The sequence below is a fragment of the Chanos chanos genome, chromosome 6 (genome assembly GCF_902362185.1).
Source record: "Chanos chanos chromosome 6, fChaCha1.1, whole genome shotgun sequence".
Lineage (NCBI taxonomy): Eukaryota > Metazoa > Chordata > Actinopteri > Gonorynchiformes > Chanidae > Chanos > Chanos chanos.
In genome coordinates this window covers 26418013-26436775 of record NC_044500.1, presented here as the reverse complement: position 1 = coordinate 26436775, position 18763 = coordinate 26418013, and the positions used below count along the sequence as shown (strand labels likewise).

General features: G+C 40.1%; 1 protein-coding gene across 1 annotated transcript in view; it reads right to left on the bottom strand.

Moving 5' to 3' along the window:
• Nucleotides 1-18763, bottom strand: part of necab3 (N-terminal EF-hand calcium binding protein 3) — a 42764-nt gene that overhangs the window by 10324 nt on the left and 13677 nt on the right. Inside the window, exons 3-6 of the mRNA XM_030778575.1 lie at nucleotides 15233-15341; nucleotides 12552-12577; nucleotides 11843-11940; nucleotides 86-222 (exon numbers count right to left, since the gene is read on the bottom strand). Of these exons, the coding sequence (XP_030634435.1) occupies nucleotides 86-222; nucleotides 11843-11940; nucleotides 12552-12577; nucleotides 15233-15341 (370 nt within the window). The remainder of the gene's footprint in view (nucleotides 1-85; nucleotides 223-11842; nucleotides 11941-12551; nucleotides 12578-15232; nucleotides 15342-18763) is intronic.

Sequence of the window (18763 nt, the reverse complement as noted above, 5' to 3'; positions counted from 1 at the left end):
AGCAGGACAATGACAAAACTGTTAGTGCTGACTCAGGATCTATAAAAGTGTTTCACTGAGTGTGTGTGTGTGTGTGTAAATTCACCGGGCAGGGCTGCTCTCCTCCTCCACAGCCTCCATTGCACACTGTAAGGACATCTGGAGAGACAACAGCTGATTGGACGTCTCCCTGAGCATGAAACGTGTCACAAACTGCCCCAGTACAGATGAGCCCTGGTACTCCTACAGAGGCAGAGACAGAGAAAGAGAGAGAGAGAGACAGACAGACAGACAGAGAGACAGACAGAGGGAGACATCGTGAACTCTGCATGCTATGTTACCATTTTCAGAGACACACTGTCAGCCAGTCATTTACATTTTCACATGTTCACAAATGTCTCTAAACATTTGGAATGTGGGAAATTCTCCAGACTACATAAACTTCACTGGTCCACTTTACCCAGGACCACGTCAATGTGTTAACCAAAATATATGCTATTGATAAAAGATGTGAGTTAACATCTGCTCACCATTTTGGTTGGAAAGCAAAGACAAATTTTTCAGCCTCTCACTTTGTCAGGGCCCATGATGTAATTCATCTCTCCTTTTTTTTTTTTTTGGGCCCTCCACCACCCCCCCCTCTTCGGAGGACAACTTTATTTATTTATTTTAAACAAGTGCAAATTCAGTACATTCAGTGAAGTCGCTCCACAACCCACCCCCCCCCCCCACCTTTCCTTATCCCTCCCTCCCTCCCTCCCTCCCTCCCAATTCCTAGATGGACAGACAGACAGACGGACAGACAGGACAGACCTACAGATAGAGGAATGATGGGACATAACAACAACAAGCAAAAGGACAGACAGGCACATAAAAACACAAGCATGACAAGACATGACAAGACTAAGTTGGCAGACGGACAGACAAACAGACTAACAGACTGACATCACTGGCCATAATGGGACATGACAAAACCAAGCAGGTGGACGGACAGACAGACAGACAGAGAGACTGACATAACAAGACAAGACAAGACCAAGTATTGCATACAATGGGTTGTGTGGAAGTAATGGGGAAGTATATGTGTGGATGTGGGAGGTACGAGATCCGAGTGCAAGATGATGAAGGGGAGGAAGTAAGATTTCGTAGGCGGATTGTAGTGTGTGTGTGTGCGTGTGTGTTTGTGTTTGTGTTGGTGTTGGTGTTGGTGGAGTTAGTTAATAGAGAAGTCTAGTGAACTCATAAAAGAACCCCAAATGTTTTCAAAGTGTGAGATTTGATGCTGGGATGAAATTTGTTCCATGGATATATAATCTTTGAGGAGGTTTAACCATTGTGTGATGCTTAATGTATTCCTAGTTTTCCAGTTTAGGAGGATTATTTTCTTGGCGATAGTTAAGGCGATGAGTATAGTTTTTGGGTTCTGGATTGGTGGTTTAATTACTGAGAGATCTCCGAGTAGACAGAGGGATGGTGATAGTGGAATGCTACAGCTCATTATAAGAGAAATTTTGTCAATGACTTGTTGCCAGAAATGTTGAGTTGGAGGGCATAGCCAGGTTGAGTGGAGATAATTATCTGGGATGTTTAGTGAGCAGTGTGAGCATGTGTCATGGTCTGTGAGTCCCATTTTATACATCCTGTGCTGAGTGATGTGTGCTCTGTGTATTACCTTGTACTGTATTAGTTGCAGGTTGGTATTTTTTGTCATTGTGAAGGTGTTTCTGCAGATTTGGGTCCAGAATTCAGTATCAGATGTAAGTGATAGGTCTTTTTCCCATGCTTTAATTGGAATGGAGATTGTTGAGTCTGTGGTGGATATTAGTTTGTATAATTTTGAAAGAATCTCCTTCTGGTTGGTTATTTTTTTTATTTCTTCTACAAGTGGGGGAGGTAGTAAGTTGTTATTTGATAAACTGATTTTGGATTTTAAAATAGACTTTAATTGAAGGTATTGAAGATATTGTTCTTTCCCTATGTTGTAGTTTTGGACCAGATGTTGGAAAGTGATGAATGTGCTATTATGGAAAAGATGGTGAAGGTGCGTGATACCCCTTTGTTTCCATGTGTTGAAGATAAGTGGTGTCTTGTTGAGTAGAAAGTCAAGGTTGTGCCAAATTGGAGTGTATTTACAGGGTTTCATTTCAGATTTGAAGATTTTGTTAATTTTCCACCAGGCTGTCAGAGTTGTTGAAATTACTGTGTTATTAAAGCAGTTATGGTGTTTTATCTTGTTGCTGAGAAACGGGAGGTCAGATATTGATATTTCTTTACATTCTGATTGTTCTATTTCTAACCATGAGTTGTTCTGCCGGTTTGGGCAAATCCAATTGGTGATATATTGTAGCTGATTTGCCAGATAGTAATTTTGGAAGTTTGGGGGCTTCTAATCCTCCTTGAGTTTTGTGTTTCTGTAATGTGGCCAGTTTGATTCGCGGTATTTTATTTTTCCAGTAGAATTTGCTTGTTATGGAGTTTAATGAGTTGAACCATTTAGTGGTGGGGTGGGTTGGAATCATTGTGAAAAGGTAATTGATTTTTGGTAACATGATCATTTTTACAGTAGCTATTCTGCCAATTAATGAGAGAGGTAAATTTATCCAGCGGTTTAAGTCGTCCTCTACTGTTTTTATTATTGGGGTGAAGTTTAGGTGGAACAACTCTGACAGTCTGGTGGAGATGTTAATTCCCAGATACTTAATGTTTCCAGTAGGGATGGGAAGAGGTGGGTTTTGAGCTGCAGCATTCCAATCATCACCACATACAGGTAGAATTGTTGATTTGGTCCAATTTCTAGCGTAGTCTGAGAGTTCGGAGAATGAGTTAATAACCTTGATGGCTTCTTGTAGTGAGTTAGAGGGTTCCTGTAAATAAAGCAATGCATCATCTGCATAAAGACTAATCTTGTGGTGAGTGTGGAGGGTTTGGATTCCTTTAATGTTGTTGTTTTGACGTATTGCAGCAGCGAGAGGTTCGATGAATAAGGCAAAAAGCGATGGAGAGAGTGGGCATCCTTGTCTGGTTCCCCTGTGCAGTGTGAAGCTCTGTGATGTTAAACCATTAGTAACAACTGTGGCCACTGGTGAACTGTACAGAATTTTTATCCACTGGAGGAATGACTCTCCGAAACCAAGTCTGTGTAGTGTTGCAATTAAGAATTTCCAGTTTACTCTATCAAAAGCTTTTTCTGCGTCTAATGATACTATTATTGTTTTCAATTTGTTTTGTTTTGATACATTAATTAGATTAAGTAATCTGCGCATGTTGTTTGAAGAGTGTCGTCCTTTAATGAAGCCAGTTTGATCTGAGTGGATTAATGATGGGATTACCGTTTCAATTCGGGTGGCTAGTGCTTTGCTGATGATTTTGATATCTGTGTTGATGAGCGATAGGGGGCGGTAGCTGGAACAGAGAGTTGGGTCTTTTTCAGGTTTAAGTAGTGCTGAGATGAGGGCAGTGTTCATGTGAGGTGGGATTGCTGAGTTTTGTTTAATATTGAGTACCATTCTGTGCAACAGTGGTGAGACTGTATTCCAAAAATGTTTATAAAATTCGGCAGGAAAGCCGTCAGGTCCTGGAGCTTTATTGTTTGGCATCTTATTGACTGCTTTGTGGAGTTCATTAGGTGTTATTGGTGTGTCCAGTTCATCTGCTTGTTCCTTATTAAGTTGGGGAAGTTCTATATTACTGAGGAAGGTGTTAATATCTATTAAATTGGGTTCTTTGTCGGGTGTATATAATTTGTTGTAGAATTCTCTGAATGCGTCATTAATGTCTTGGGGTGACTGCATAGTGTTTCCTATGGAATTCTTTATAGCTGGTATGAATAATTTTTCTTTATTTCGTTTGAGTTGATTTACCAGATATTTTCCTGATTTGTTATTATGTTCAAAATGATCATGTCTGAGTCTTTGTATCAGGAATTGGGTTTTTTGTTTATGATATGGTTGAGCTGTGATTTAGTTTCTGTCAGTTCCTTCTGAATTTGCTCTGTGGGGTTTTTAGCATGTGTGTCAGTCAGTGCTTTAATTTTTTGCTCAAGAATATTTTCATGTTCTCGTTCCTTTTTTTTCTTGTATGATGAGTATGATATAATTCTTCCTCTCAATACTGCTTTTGCTGTTTCCCAGAGTAGGGTAGATGAGATTTCCAGAGAGTCATTATTTTCCATGAAGGATGCCCACTCTTTTATGAAAAATGTATTAAAGTCAGGATCTTTAAGCAAGGAAGTGTTAAATCTCCATCTGGATATAGGTTGTTTGACTTGTTTGGTGATTAGATTAAATGATACAGGAGCATGATCGCTGATTATGATGGGATGAATTTTGGGATCTGCTATGTCGGATATAATCGATTTACTGGTGAGAAAAAAGTCAATACAAGAGAAAGACTGATGGGGTGGGGAAAAATGTGAGTATTCTTTGAGTAATGGGTTTTTCAGTCGCCAACTATCGCCAAGACCAAAGTCATTCATGTATTGTTTTAATATTTCAGTAGAGTGCCAGTTTCTGGAATTAGCTGTTGTAGAAGATCTGTCCAAATTGGGATTAATAACTGTATTAAAGTTACCTCCAATTATGACTGTAGAATCTGATAAGTTAGATAGTGAGTCGAAAAATGTGTGGAAGAAAGCAGGGTCATCAGTGTTGGGTCCATATATATTAGCAATAGTGTAGCTGTTGTTGTTAATGGTGGCGTTGATGATAACATATCGTCCTTCAGGGTCAGTGACAGTGGTATTATGGATTAATTGAACTTTTTTGTTTATTAAAATTGAGACGCCTCTTTTCTTGGAGTTGTAAGTTGATGAGTATACTTGGGTAAATTCTGGAGCTTTCAATTTCTGATCTTCGGATTCTGTTATGTGAGTTTCTTGTAAAAGGCATATGTCTGCTTGTAATTTAATCAGATGGTTTATAATTTTAGTTTTCTTTGCTTGCGAACTAATCCCATGGATGTTCCACGTTACGAATTTGAGTGAAATCATTGACATGTGTAAGGATCAATTTTACAGCAATGTGATGAGAGTGGGAATTTGTGAGTGTTATGTAGTGGGTATGAATGTAAAAATATGTGCTGAATGTATGGTGTATCAACATTAGTTTGTGGTGTGTTTCAATGATATTTTGAGATGATATATAAAAAATAGTAAAAGTAGAAATGTTCCCTTTCTCCCACGTTTTCCAGGCTAGTTGTGACAGACAGACATGGACAGACAAGAGACAGACAAATAGTGACAGTAGACAGCAGGGTGTAAGTTTTAGTACTATTTTGGTGCTGATGTATGAACTGTAAGGCTATGTATTTGGATGACTAAAGCCAAGTGGTGATGTTGCGATCTTGATAGAGTTGCCCGTCGATGTACAGCTTGTCCACAGATAACGTCGCTCGTCTTCCCTTCTCCCGAAATTGCTTCAAGATCGGGAGAAGTTTTTTTCTTCTTTCTTGTATTTCTCTAGGGAATTGGTTGTTGAGGCCGTAACTTGTCCCTTTCAGTTCCTTTCCTTTGCTTTTAATGAGTTCTTTTTGTGTGTAATGTTCGAATTTTGCGACGATGGCTCTTGGTCTTTCATTGCTGGTGTGTTTTGCGCCGAGGCGGTGAACTCTGTGAAACGTTATGTTGTTCACTGTATCTGGTGATAGTTTCAGGGCTGACTGCATGAATTGTTTGATGGCGGCTTCTGGATTGTCTGGTGTTCGTTCTGGAATTCCGGAAAAAATCAGATTGTCGCGCATGCTGCGGCACTGGAGATCCAAGACTGTGTCTTTCATTGCCTTGTTTTCGTTCACAAGGTTGGTAATTTGAGTGTCTAGAATTTTGACGGTTCCTTTTAGTTCGTTGTTTTCTTTTTGTAGCGTTTCCAATTGTAATTGAGAAAATTCAAGACTGGATTTCAGCTCTTTGATGTCTGCGTGTAATAATTCCAATATTGAGAGTCTATTGTTGATGGATTGGAGTACACTGACCTCGATTGTGGTTGTTTCTTCCTCCGTCTTGGTAGACCAGTCTCGTCTCGGTTGTTTTTTGCTGGGTTTCGTTGCCATTATGGACAGGTTGTAGAAGTAATCGTCGATGAATGTGAACAGGTTTTCCAGGGTTGAAGAGTTGGACGATTCAGTGTTGGCAATGGAGTAATGAGAATAACCGGGGTTAAAGTTTGGCTGCAGTGTTTCAGTTTGCTAGGAGTTTAGAAGAGAGTCGCTGCCATGTTCAGTCTCACCCGCTGTCTCGCGATGTTCTCAGAGCTCCGCCATTCTCCGTAATTCATCTCTCCAATATACCTCTAACCTCCAAAAACACATTTCATTCCCAAGCATGGTGCGAATACACATTGCTGATGGCGTTGGTTTATAATCTGATATCAGACATTTCCATGGTGTGCCCACCAAAAGTTTTTATGAAGGATGGAGAAGTTGGCTGTAACTAACTTAGAGAAAAGGAAAAAATCCTCCATGTGCAGAGGATCCAGAACAAACCTAAGACTCTCTGTGGTGCATAGCTATCTGTGATATTAAGAGAGAAGAGATTTATAGAGCCATCAATCAAGCCTCCATTGGGAAAGCAGACTACTTCTTCTCAAAGTCTCTTCGCTGAATGCAAGAGAGTGTTTTAAACACACAGGCATCAATCAAAGTGGTGCTCTATGGGTATTACGTCCTTTACCCACTGACTAAGGCATGATTCTGCAGAAATAAGACAGCAGGTGGGGAAAGAGAAGGAGAGCGAGAGCGCGAGAGGGTGAGAGAAAGAGAGAGAGAGAGCAGGGAGGAATATTGATATTAATACCAGTGGGTTTCCACCCTCTCGGGGATGCTGTGCAGTTATGTAATTCATATTAGGAATCATCTGTTTCCTGAGGCCTGTTCCTTACACTTTACTGCACTAAAACAGAGATAGACTCACACCCTCTGCTCAACCACAACAACATCCATCCATGACAGGCAGGAGGAGGTTTTCTGTATAGGGGACTATCAGTCTTCACTATCCTGAGTTCCAGACTCTTCCTCAAAGGCAGCTCCATTATCTTCTCCCCTCCTACCTCCAGCAGTTTGGAAAACAGGTTACAAGAGTGAGAAACAGCTGTGCTTCTGCCCAAACATGAATGTCCATACTGTTTTATACAGACATTTCACACGTCATTTTCACCTATTATCCAGTCCTAATGAAGGTTGATCTTTTTTCTTTTAGAAATGTCTGGGGAAAATTTGAGATAACCCTTGACATGAGAGAGAAATTTCCAGAACATCTCTCTTAATCAGAGCTGAAAGTGAGTATGTGTCATTTATACACATGTCATACATGTGTGTGCGTGTGTGTGTGTGTACAGACTCATTCAGCCTCCAAGTATTCAGCATTGAATTGGCTGCATCTCCAGCGTCTCTATCACATGCTAAATGCTATCTAAGACAGAGGGAAATCTTTGCATCTGTATGTAGGGGATCACTGTACTGACCAAATGTCCTCTGACGGACATGTTTCAGAGTAGTCCCAAGTCACTGTAGTTTCAATGGATGGAAATATTCCACCTGACAGACCTTGTTAGAAGACTTGGGGAGTTTCTTTCCATGTAATCGATCAGAACATATCACCATACCAGTTCTGTTTCTGTTTCTGTCAGCATTAGACATACTTTTAGTCAGCTGGGTTCTGCCTGCATTCAGAGGTCTTTTGGCACTATGAGGACAATAAAAACATTGTACTATACGTTGAGAATGGGTTTTATGAGTTTCAGGCTAAACATAGGTAGCCTATATCTCAGTAGAGACAACACAACATCTCAGATGAAGAATTTAGACACAGACCCTCACTCACAGTCATTCTTGCTCTGTAAATTGTCCCATTAAACCTAATTTCTCTAAAGATGTGTTTACATGTTAAAGGAGGAGATCTACAGCTTGTGTGCCAATTAATGGCCATTAAGATAACACAGTAATCATCTGATATTCAGTTCAACTGTCTTTAAACACGCTTTACCGTTTTAATGTGATGTGAATTGGGTGTCATTATGAATACTCCCCATCAAGGAGGAGAGCTCTCATTAAGGGATGCAGTGAAAAGCAGAGAGATGTTAGGCTCTTTTTTCACCTCACTTATTTTGCTCACTTTTTTTTTTTTCTCAAAAGAAATGCAATCATTAATCTTTTTTTTTTGGACAAACAAAGTGCTGAGACATTTATGACAGACTACAGCAGCTAGCTGCCAGTAGACAGAAATCATCCAGGATTTTAGTGCAGTTAAGAGTCAGTTCTCTTTAACAGTGTGAAATTATGTAGAAGAGACTTTCTATTTCCACCCTCTTTAGCTCTGCTGATTTTTCCCCAATGTCATTTTAGTTCAACTTGGACATTGTAAAAGCCAGATTAGTCAAGCTGTCATTGAAGTCATAATTTTGTTTTCCATTTGAAGTGTGAAATGAGTTTATGTGTGAAATGATATTAATTGGAATAACTGAAGTCAATATATTGTAATGTCAGAAGTGACTAGCATTTCCATGTTGATTGCTTTTGCCTTTTGATCATACGTGTAATTTTCTGTGCTCTATTATTCGTCCTTGCTACACATTCTATAACTTTAGGCTTTGGCCAATCAGCAACACACGATGAGTCTACGGGGAGAAATAGCTACTGGCTTTTCTCACTCTAACATCATTAACACTAACTGTACAGTGGAGCTGTATTTTGATACCTTGCATAATTTGCAATCACATTTTTGCCTAACACAGTGTTTTTTCTTTTCTTTTTTCTGTCAGGTTCTCTTTTATCTTCATAATTGCTTTTGTTGGCTGGACCCTCTGGGGACAGAGAGCTGGGAGAATATATGTCAGGACTTGTTTATTGTCACTACTTTTAAAGTGTTCGTTTGGGGAGGAGTAAGTCACTACAGATATGGTGAAACTCTTAACCGTTGCTATTTAGATGTGGAGAAACATTGTCTATACCGAAGCCTTCACCACTACCTTGGACTGTTAGCTGTGCTGAACTACTTTATGTGTTGTCTACATAGCTAACAGCCAACCTTCAGTTAAGACCGCTGAAAACAATGACATTATATGCTATAGCACATAATAGAGCTAATAGAGCTTTTATAACAATAGTTTTGGGTCTCACTCTAATAAGGGTAGTACATTCAAAGTAATGTTTCTGTTTGTGCTCCTGTAGAATAAAATAAGCACCATACTATGCAATTAAAAACTCATTACTCTGCTACCTGTCAACACACGCAATCTCTTAAATTAATGACACCATCCAGCACAAGTTGATGCTGGCTGTCATAACAATAACCTTTCAGAGCAAATGAAACTTGATCTTGGGTAGATGTGAGTTATTGTAAACTCCATAGGATTACATTGAAATTTAGCCCAGTATTTACTCTGAGGTACATCTATGGATGTTTTTACACAGTCCAGTTGTCACCGCCTCCGTTTATGAAAACAAGTATTTTAACGTACATGAGTTAGATGTTTTATGAGTACTCTCACACATCTCATCAGATATTCCTGAGTTAGAGTACAGCAAGTTAGAAAGCAATGAGAATTCTCCCTTTAATTATGTACATCTTCCAGATTTTTTGCAAACACTAACAGGCTGTCAACAAAAATTGGCTCTTTCTGTGAGAGTGCAGCGTAACATTTTTTTTTTTTGGTTGAGATGAATGAATGCATGACTGGGTGAAGAGAAAAACAGACAGACATGCAATGGAAAGGCTTCACATGTTGGTGAGAAACTTGACAGGTTTTTTTTTTCTGTTCCCATTCTGTCTTTTAGCTTGGATGGAATCAGATTTTAACTAGCCCGGTGGAAACCCAACGGAGAAAAAACAGTAAAAAAAAATCCCTAGTCAGATGTCTACCTTCAGGGCCAGCTCTAGTGTGCTGACAATGCTACTGAGTTCCTTTTTCTTCCCTCAAGGGAGGTTCTTGTTCAATGCAAGAATGCTCACTGTAAAGTCCACTCATGCCAAAGCTCGACTGTTCATAACCACATTGTAATGCTAATTAATGGAAACTGCTCCAGCTGAAATATTCAGAGGACAACGATGTTACTTAAATCATCAGCAATGTGGTGAACGCTGAGAGTTACCATCTGTGCAGAAAACCTTTTCTCCCTCACATAAAGGTAACAAACTGCCACTTTTTACCCAAAACTTCCTCATCAGTATTCAGAGTCAAAAGTAAATGATCACTGCAATATATCTGAATCTGCATTCCCTAAGATTTAATGAGATTTAACAGCAAAATATAAACCAAAACTAGAACCTACATATGGAGGCCCCCCCCCCCCCCCCTCCCCTTTTGGACTTTTATCCTGTTTCACAGTAACTTAGAACCATCACGTTCTAGTACCAATCCAGCTGGGTCATGGCTTGTTCATGCACCCTCCAATAGAGCCAACTGCTATCTCTTTCACCTACCAGTTTACAAGAATGGGAACACGTGGAGGCCTACATTATTTCCATAAAGTTGGCTGTGACTATGTAAGCATCCCACTGTCACTAAGAGTGGTTAAAGGACACAATGTCCTTTATGTGACGCATGATGTTTCAACTCACAACCTCAACAAAAGGTTGCAGTATAATTTCCTACTGTGCCGGCTGGACACCTGAGGGGTTTTGTTGCTGTTGTTCTTTCTCTTCTTCTACTGATTGTGTGCAAGGAATCCCTAACAAAGCAAAGCTTTTCATATTGCAATATCCTGTGCGACGTTGCATATATGGGTCTGTTTTTGAATTACATTTTGCAGAATGTATGCAATCAACATGCAATACTAAAGTAAACAAACACACACACGCAAAAAAATGACACAATGCAGAAACCCTCAGAGACCCTCATAGACTGACTCAGCTATGAAAATTCATATGTCCTGCAAAGTACGAGCAAAACTAACATGACACGGATCAGGCGTTTCACTCTCGGGAATAAACTCAAACTGCTTTCATCAGGTAGCACTTAGATATTGGATTTGCTTCACAGTTTTCAATAATTTCACATAATTTAGCTACAAACTTTGCACTTCTAGTGTTCTTCAGTCCATGGTATGACTTATGTGTCTTTGAATGTAAGTCAGTCAGCCAGTCAGTCACTAATTATCAAATCCACAAAATTTTCTGCCTAAAATAATGCTAGAAAATCTATTTTTCTTTAGGAATATTTTTCAGAGTTAGTGTATTTCTGCAAAGATGTGATTGTTTCTTTGAACGTACAACTGATTAAAAGATAAATTAATTGTTACGAGAAGTTTAACATCACAAAGTTCATCAAAATATTATTATGTAGCCATGTAAATGGAAGCTATTTTCTCTAAAGTCAAAAATCACCTTTAAGAAAATGAATGAGTGCAACAAAATTCATTTGAAATCAATAACATGTCAGAAAGTTTAAAATGCTCTATTATATATTAATACATGCTTGTTCATAAAAATCACCATTTGTAAGATGATGCATTGATTAAAAGTCCAACCAAATTATCCCTCAGTGGATCCACTCTCATGTCTATACTTTAAATTCCAAAGGGAGGAATCTGCTTGGGATGCTGCACAGCTTTGCTTTTGAGGCTGGAGCTAACGAGACTGTGACCATGGCAAAACGTGCGTTAGATGTGCATGGGTGAGGAGTTGGCGACAGTGAAAGTCAAGCTCTCCTCCAAACAAGTGATTAAAACACACTTCTGCATATCCAAGGCCTTACTGTTGTTTTCCCCCTCTCTGACTGTTTGTCCACGAGGGAGAAAAAAGTACAAAAGCTGTACACAACTTAATGATCTTCACAGATTTTACAATTCCATCAGTGCTGCTGCAGTAAAGCAGAGGAAACATTGTACCTACCTAAATGAAAACGTAAAAGAACCATTTAAAGAGGGGTCGTACCTCTTTAGTCTTGTCCATCGCCTTTAGGATCGCAACATTGAGTTTCTCTAGAGCTGACAGCACGTTAAGGTACTCCCCCAGATGCTGAGAGAAATAATCTTCAAATAACAGACACAGAGGAGATACTGCTTAGATATGTATAGCAGAGATCACATTATTAATTGAATCACAGATCAGGGAGTATAAAATAAAGCTGCTTTATGATCCATCTGTTTTTGATAGCGAGAACACACATAAACAAACAAACACACACACACACACACACACACACACACACACACACACACAACAACTATCCAAAGGGAACTTGTGCCAAGATGACAAGGCAGACTCTGCCACACTTTAACTGATGAGAGTCCTCTTCCTCTACCTCCAATCGATATTTCCTGACTATAAAGGCAGATGAATTACAAGGCTGGGTAAATTTGGGAACAGGGAGGCTTCCTCTCCCCAGTCAAAGATGCAAAGATGCATTTTTCAAGGATGATTTGTTAAGAGTGTTAAAAGCTCTACAACATTGCCAGTGTGAACAGCTCATATGCATGCTGTCATTCTTTGAAAAAAGTACATGCTAAAATATTACAGCTGTGAATGTTATGTCCCTAAAGCAGTGAGACAGAGACCTGTGTAGATTAGTTATGACTGTGAATTGAATACTGAACAAAAAGACACTTATGAAAATGAAAATGAGGGAATTCTCTACACCTACCTGAGAGTTTGTCTGTATCGAGACTGCTGAGATGAAGAGAGTGAGAGAGGGAGAGAGAGAGAGAGAGACAGAGAGAGAAAGAGAAAAAGAAATTGGGAGAGGAGAAGTTAATTGAACTGGAGCAGATTCAGCAATGGTGAGGAGAGCTCATTAAAGTGCTGGAGAGGTTGTGTGGATTCCTGGAAGTCTTGCCTGACTCCTAATCCTTCAAATAAACCAATTTCAGCAATATCTCAGAAACCAACAAGGGCCAAAGGTCATGTTTCCGTAGCAAGGGAAAGAGAAATAATAACTCCAGTGGAACAGAAAAGCAAAGCCAAGCACAGAGCTGCAGAGAGCCACAGGAGGACAGGCAGTGTTTACAGTCTGTCATTACCTGTCCAGGACATGTTAATTATGTAAAATTAACCTCTCTGTGTCTGTAGACACGGGGCCAACAGAATCAATAAACTTCACAAAACTCATCTATTTTATTTGATTTCAATTTGAATTATAATATGACATTTTAATTCTCTTTCATATAGAAATCTAATGCATGTCAGTTTCACCATTAAAGAAGAAAACCAAAGAATTTGATGCTTACACCATCCTTAGATACAAAACATTTTTGGACCTTTCTTGAACATTATTTCATGCAATATCAAGTAACACACAAAGTTCATATGGATTTGTCATTCAGTTTCATAGTAGGACATTGGTGACTGACTCTATACAACTGTGTTTGATGAGAAAAATAGAAGCTTGAAGCTTGTGTCAAAAAGCTGCTATCAAACTCCTGTTGACTGAACCTACCTGTTCCACTTGTGTTCCTGTACTATCCTGCTTGCTTACTCATACCTTACCAGCAAAACTCAGCCCAAACATGACTGAGCGTGCTAACCCGGGGGGGAAAAAATACACAAATAGATGAAACCTAAAAGTATGTTTTCAGTCCATCAACTGCTCCAGCTCTTCTGTCCAATGTGTTTTTTTGTTTTGATGGAAAACCTAAGACTGGGTGAGCAGCACTGACTAACCTACCTATCTGCTCTTTTCTGCCGTGACACAGCTTTTTGTTTGTTTGTTTGTTTGTTTTTTTTGCTCTGTTTGCACCGCCAGGGAGGCTTGGACAAAATAATTGTCAGGACCTGTATTGAGGGTTTCTCTGCAGTCCTTTAATGGGCTTTTTAATGGACGCAAATCACTCAGGCCTGAGTTAAAAGTAAAAGCTTGTAAAAGGTTAATCATTTGCTCAAAAGACAGTGTCATCCGTGCGGAGGCTGCGTTTCCGCTGCGTACGTGTCGAATGGTGGGACAGGACTGTCTGGCTTTAATAACGAACTTCCAAAGAGCCTTTTTTGACCCCTTTCTGCCAGTTGGCTGGGATTTGGCAGTGCCACTGTCAGATCTCCTGGGATGGCCTCGAGCCCCCTGCCTTCACACAGCGAGTCGTCGGCACGTACGACTGAGCACTGAGCCGCTCCACGTTACAAATAAAGGTCAAACGTCAAGTCATGACTCTCTCCTTCCCCCCCAGAACAAAACGGCGAAAAAAGAAGAAAAAAAAACACGGCTAGGAGCGAACGGCTCTGAGCAGCTGTAAAGATTTTTCTGGATATGACCCATTTTGACATGTAAAGTGTAACATCTCTCAAATATTGATGGACAAACACAATCTGAGCTTTTATAATGGGAGGGAGAAAAAAGATCAAAGAGCGTCAGGCTAATTATGTGTATGTGAGGGCAGTGGGTTGGGAGAGAAGCTAAGTAACCTGATTAATGTACTCCAGTAGCTGACTGGATTAATGTCCTAATGAGTACTGAAGATACAGACTGACTGTGAAGGACTACATGAATGTAGCTTCCTCTGTACCCTCTCCTCTCTCTCTCTCCCTCTCTCTACCTTGGGGCTTTGGGATGTTAATTTACAGTTGGGCCTTGATGAATTCAGTCATTACTCAGAGGCGCCTTCTCTCCCTGATTGCAGACCACCAGGTCCCCCTTTGAGATTCCGATTTTTGAAGTGTTTTGAGACACGCTGGAAAATTCAAAAACTCGAGAAATTTTTTGCACTTCGGCAAAAGCCCTTCAATCTTTTTTTCTTTTTCTTTTCTTTTTCACTTTCTTTTTTTAATGCGCTGATTGAGCTCTGCAATGCGGTGCCTCGTGAGTCTTCGGTTAGAAACTTCTCTTTGTTCTGTGAAAGGCAAGGCTTCTAGATTTTTCCATTTTGTTCAACAGCATACTACATACTTGCTATTACTTCAATCTTTCTTCTTTTAAAAACATGTACATTTTACTGCTTGTTTACATCTATTCAACACACAGTAGTACAATAATAGTTGTAGAATAATCACTTGGGTGTCTTTTTTTCAACAGTAAGAGACAATGCAGTGAGACAAGGGCTCATTAACCATGCACAAATATAATGAGTGTGTATGCTATCCTTTTTGGATATGACAGCACTATGGTAACTGTGTAAAAAGTGTTATTTCACACAGATGTGTCTGTTGAGTGATGGTCAAATTCAGTATATGAGGAACTGTGTGAGAAATGCCAGCTAAAAATGGAGTAACTGCCCGGTGTCGAGAATAATTCCTACCCATGCCTATAACCATCCACATGGACTGTAAAAAAATGGTTTATTTCCTCATTTACAAAATTCAGAGATCGGCTGTGAAGTTGACGGAAGGCGTACGTACTTAGTCTGTCGGCCGTCGATGGAGTAGAAGAGTTCCTGTAGCTCATTGGTTGTGAGGATCCCGTCTGCAAAGTAAGCCTTGAACTCCTCGAATGAGAGCTTACCATCATCTGAAACGTGACAGGGGAGGTCAGAACAGGGCAGATTTACAGTCAGCCCTGTTACAGCTCAATAGATGGTTACGGGCATAGCTGATATCGTCTGACAGAGGGCTGTGTTTTCTTACACACCATGTCCATGTAAAACTGCAAAATGTTATAAAATATTACATAAAAACACAAAATTAGGTATTACTGCAAAGTCTTTGTCATAATTGATTTGACTAGCTTGGCTAATGTTTGATAAAGACACAGAGACTTTACAATTAATGTATGCTGTACATACTTTGTGTTTACAAGACTGACCAGTTTATCTAAAACCATGACAGGCATGAACGGCACGTTATTTGAGTTTAATTAAGTCCAAAATCATTTGGGCTGTGGGGCTGAGAGCATCCAATCAGAAGTGCCGAAAGCATCCTGACCAACCAATCAGTTGCAATACATCTAACTCTGTCATGGCTGATGTAACAGATCAGTGTTAATACATGAAATAACATCCAGTTCCACTGCCCTTGGATGTCCAATGTTGTAAAGCAAAAAATTTCCTCATCAATCATATGCCCAGAGAGAGAGAGAGAGAGAGAGAGAGAGAGAGAGAGAGAGAGAGAGAGAGAGAGAGAGAGAGAGAGAGAAAGAGAGAAATAAACCATGGACATGGGGCTAATGCAGGAGATCAAATCACTGGTTTGAATCATCCACGCTAAGATTGGTCATGATGGATGTTTTGTATTGTAGAAATGACAAATCAGATCAGAGAGCACAACTCACTCTGAAACCCACACACAGCCTTTTTGTCTCTGCCGTGTATTTGAGAGCTTTTCTTTGTTTTCTTTTGTATAACCTGAAGTTGATGTCAACTGGGAGAAAACCAAGCCTTCAAAAAGACAATTTACAGTTACTAAATTCTTGCATAAGTGGCTTTCCAGACATTCAATATTCATAAGATATCTGTGGGATGTCTTAGGCCTTCACAGAATTTCTCAGAGTTAATATACTGGCAAACTGAAATGCTATTCTCCAAACTCATATCCTGACTAAAACAAGAGCATTTTCAATGGTTTTAAACAGTTTTGAGAGGTTAGACAGAGTTTATGTTCGGAATGCCAAAACTATTTTTGTCATCTTGCTGTTTGGTGTGTAACATAAACTGTAAAGAGTACAAACACGCCCAAGGCTTTTAATCCCCCCCCCCCTTTTTTTGTGTTTGTTTTTCATTGCATGGCTGATTTGTACATTTGTTGCTTGTGTCGAAAACTAATCGAAAACTAAGTGGAAGCCACTTCTTGTAGAAATGTTCTGCTGGAAGTCCATGGAGCAAAGTGTGAAATGCGGTGTGAATTTAAGAGTCTGTAAATCGTTTCGCAAGCAAATTCAGCCGAAGGCAATAATCAGTTGAAGTAAAGACCTTGGGGAAGACTAGCAGGTCTATGCAGTCTTCTGACTCCACGCCTCAGGCAGGATTATTCATCCCACCCCTGTCTGACCGGAACAGAGCATAAACTTCTGTGCCGTGGGAGCAGGTTTAATTGTCGATACAGAGTGACAAACTTGTCCAAAGGCAGTCAATTTTATTTCACTGCCACATGCCCAGCTGGCATGGCCCTGAGAGAGAGGGAGACACTGCAGCATGCGAGACTGAAAATAGGAGGGAAGAGGTATGACCCAACCACAAATAAACATTACTGTGAACGTAATGATGGTGACGGCCTCTGACACTATGGAGAACAGGACGTGTTTTGTTACCAAACAGCACCTGTAGGAGAGGTCTCTATCTAAAGTGGACTTTTGTGAGAAATTAAAGTCATGGTTCCTAGATTCTCTCGTTTTCTCGCCTCCCTGACATCTACATTCTTTTTCACCCGTTTGATTCCTTCCCCCCTCTGCACTTTATTTTCTCTTTTCTCTTACTGTCCCCCACCCCTCCCTACCCTCTCTTCCTCTCTTCTCCCTGCCCTCTGCCCCCCTCACCCCCCGCCCCTCCGGCTCCCTTTCTCTCTGTGTGGGTGCTGCTGCTGTGGAAGTTTCTAGATGGAACAATGATGCTCCAAATAAAAGAGTTTTGCTCAGAGTTGAAAATGGGCATTTTTGATTTGAATAAATAGAGAGGACAAACTAAGTTGTTTGAGACTTCTGAAAGTGAAACAGTTCTGAAATGGTGTCTTGTTCTGAGGCTCTGGCCAAAACTGCACATCGAAGGACGAAATGAACATGGATACATTTCAGCTTGTCAGGGCTGCAGCCAACTACACAGATATGGCTGGGCTGAACGGCCAGATCTGTGGCCATCTGTTTTATTCCATTTCAGTGCAAGCTGTGTCGCTGATCAGAATATCTAATTTATAATGAACCTGCAGGAGACCTCTTCTTCTCTTTGCTTCCCCAAGTTTAACGACCGGAAAAGAAGCTAATTTACTTTTTCAGCAAAGGCAAGTCTGGGGGAAGAAACAAACATTCAGTGGTGCGTCTCCATGGGGAAGTGCTTTATTGAACACCTCTAAAGAATGGAAGAGATTGTTTAGTTTCCCTGGAGACCAGTATTGCAGATGCAAAAGCCAACGAAGGACCAGAATTATCATACTAAATATACTGAAAACGGCTCAACAGCGAGTCTGACATACAACATGACTCACTCTCTGAAAGTGTTTCAACGTTTATACGCTAATTTTTTTTTGTTTTAACTCCCTGTCACTAACTGGACAGTTTTGGGTCAGAACATGAGTCCAGAGGGGAAGAGAGGAAGATACAGTGCAAGAACACACTCAGTCCCTGTTCTCATACATTATTTGAGAGAGGTCTGACCTGACAGAACGCTACAGTAGCAGTAGGCTTTAAAAAAAAAGAGAGAGAGTGAGAGAGTCGTGGAGCACTCAGAGAGAGAGAGGGACCCACTGCTCTCTTCTGGACTGCATTCCTGCCAAGAGACTGAGAAGCAGAGAGCAGGTTCAGCTCCCTGGTGACCACATCAACTCTGCTATTCTGCTTTACTGAGTCTAGGATCAGCAGCAGGCTCTCTGGTCTTATCAAGCTATATATACACGTGTGTGTGCATCTGTGTGTGTGTATGTGTGTGAAGACTCCTATATACTTTTTTAGCAACAGCAGTCAGGCTGGATAACATTAATTCAAGATAACATTGAGTCAAGACTGGCCAATAGGAGAGAGGGAGAGGATATTCCCAGCCTTCCTATTGGTCTTGAGTCCTAGCTTACTGTGAGAAATCCTGTCTCACAAGATAAATCTCAATATATTTCTAGGAATTGTTTATATTGGTTTTCTAGTTTTTTTTCCCCTCATCATTTTCACGGTGAATGACAAGTCAATACAGATTCACAATTTCCTAAAAATCACTGGACTGTCTTTCAGTTTACTTTGATTTATCTACCATTTTAAACCTAGACAGAAAAAATATAGCTCATTTCAAATAAAATAAC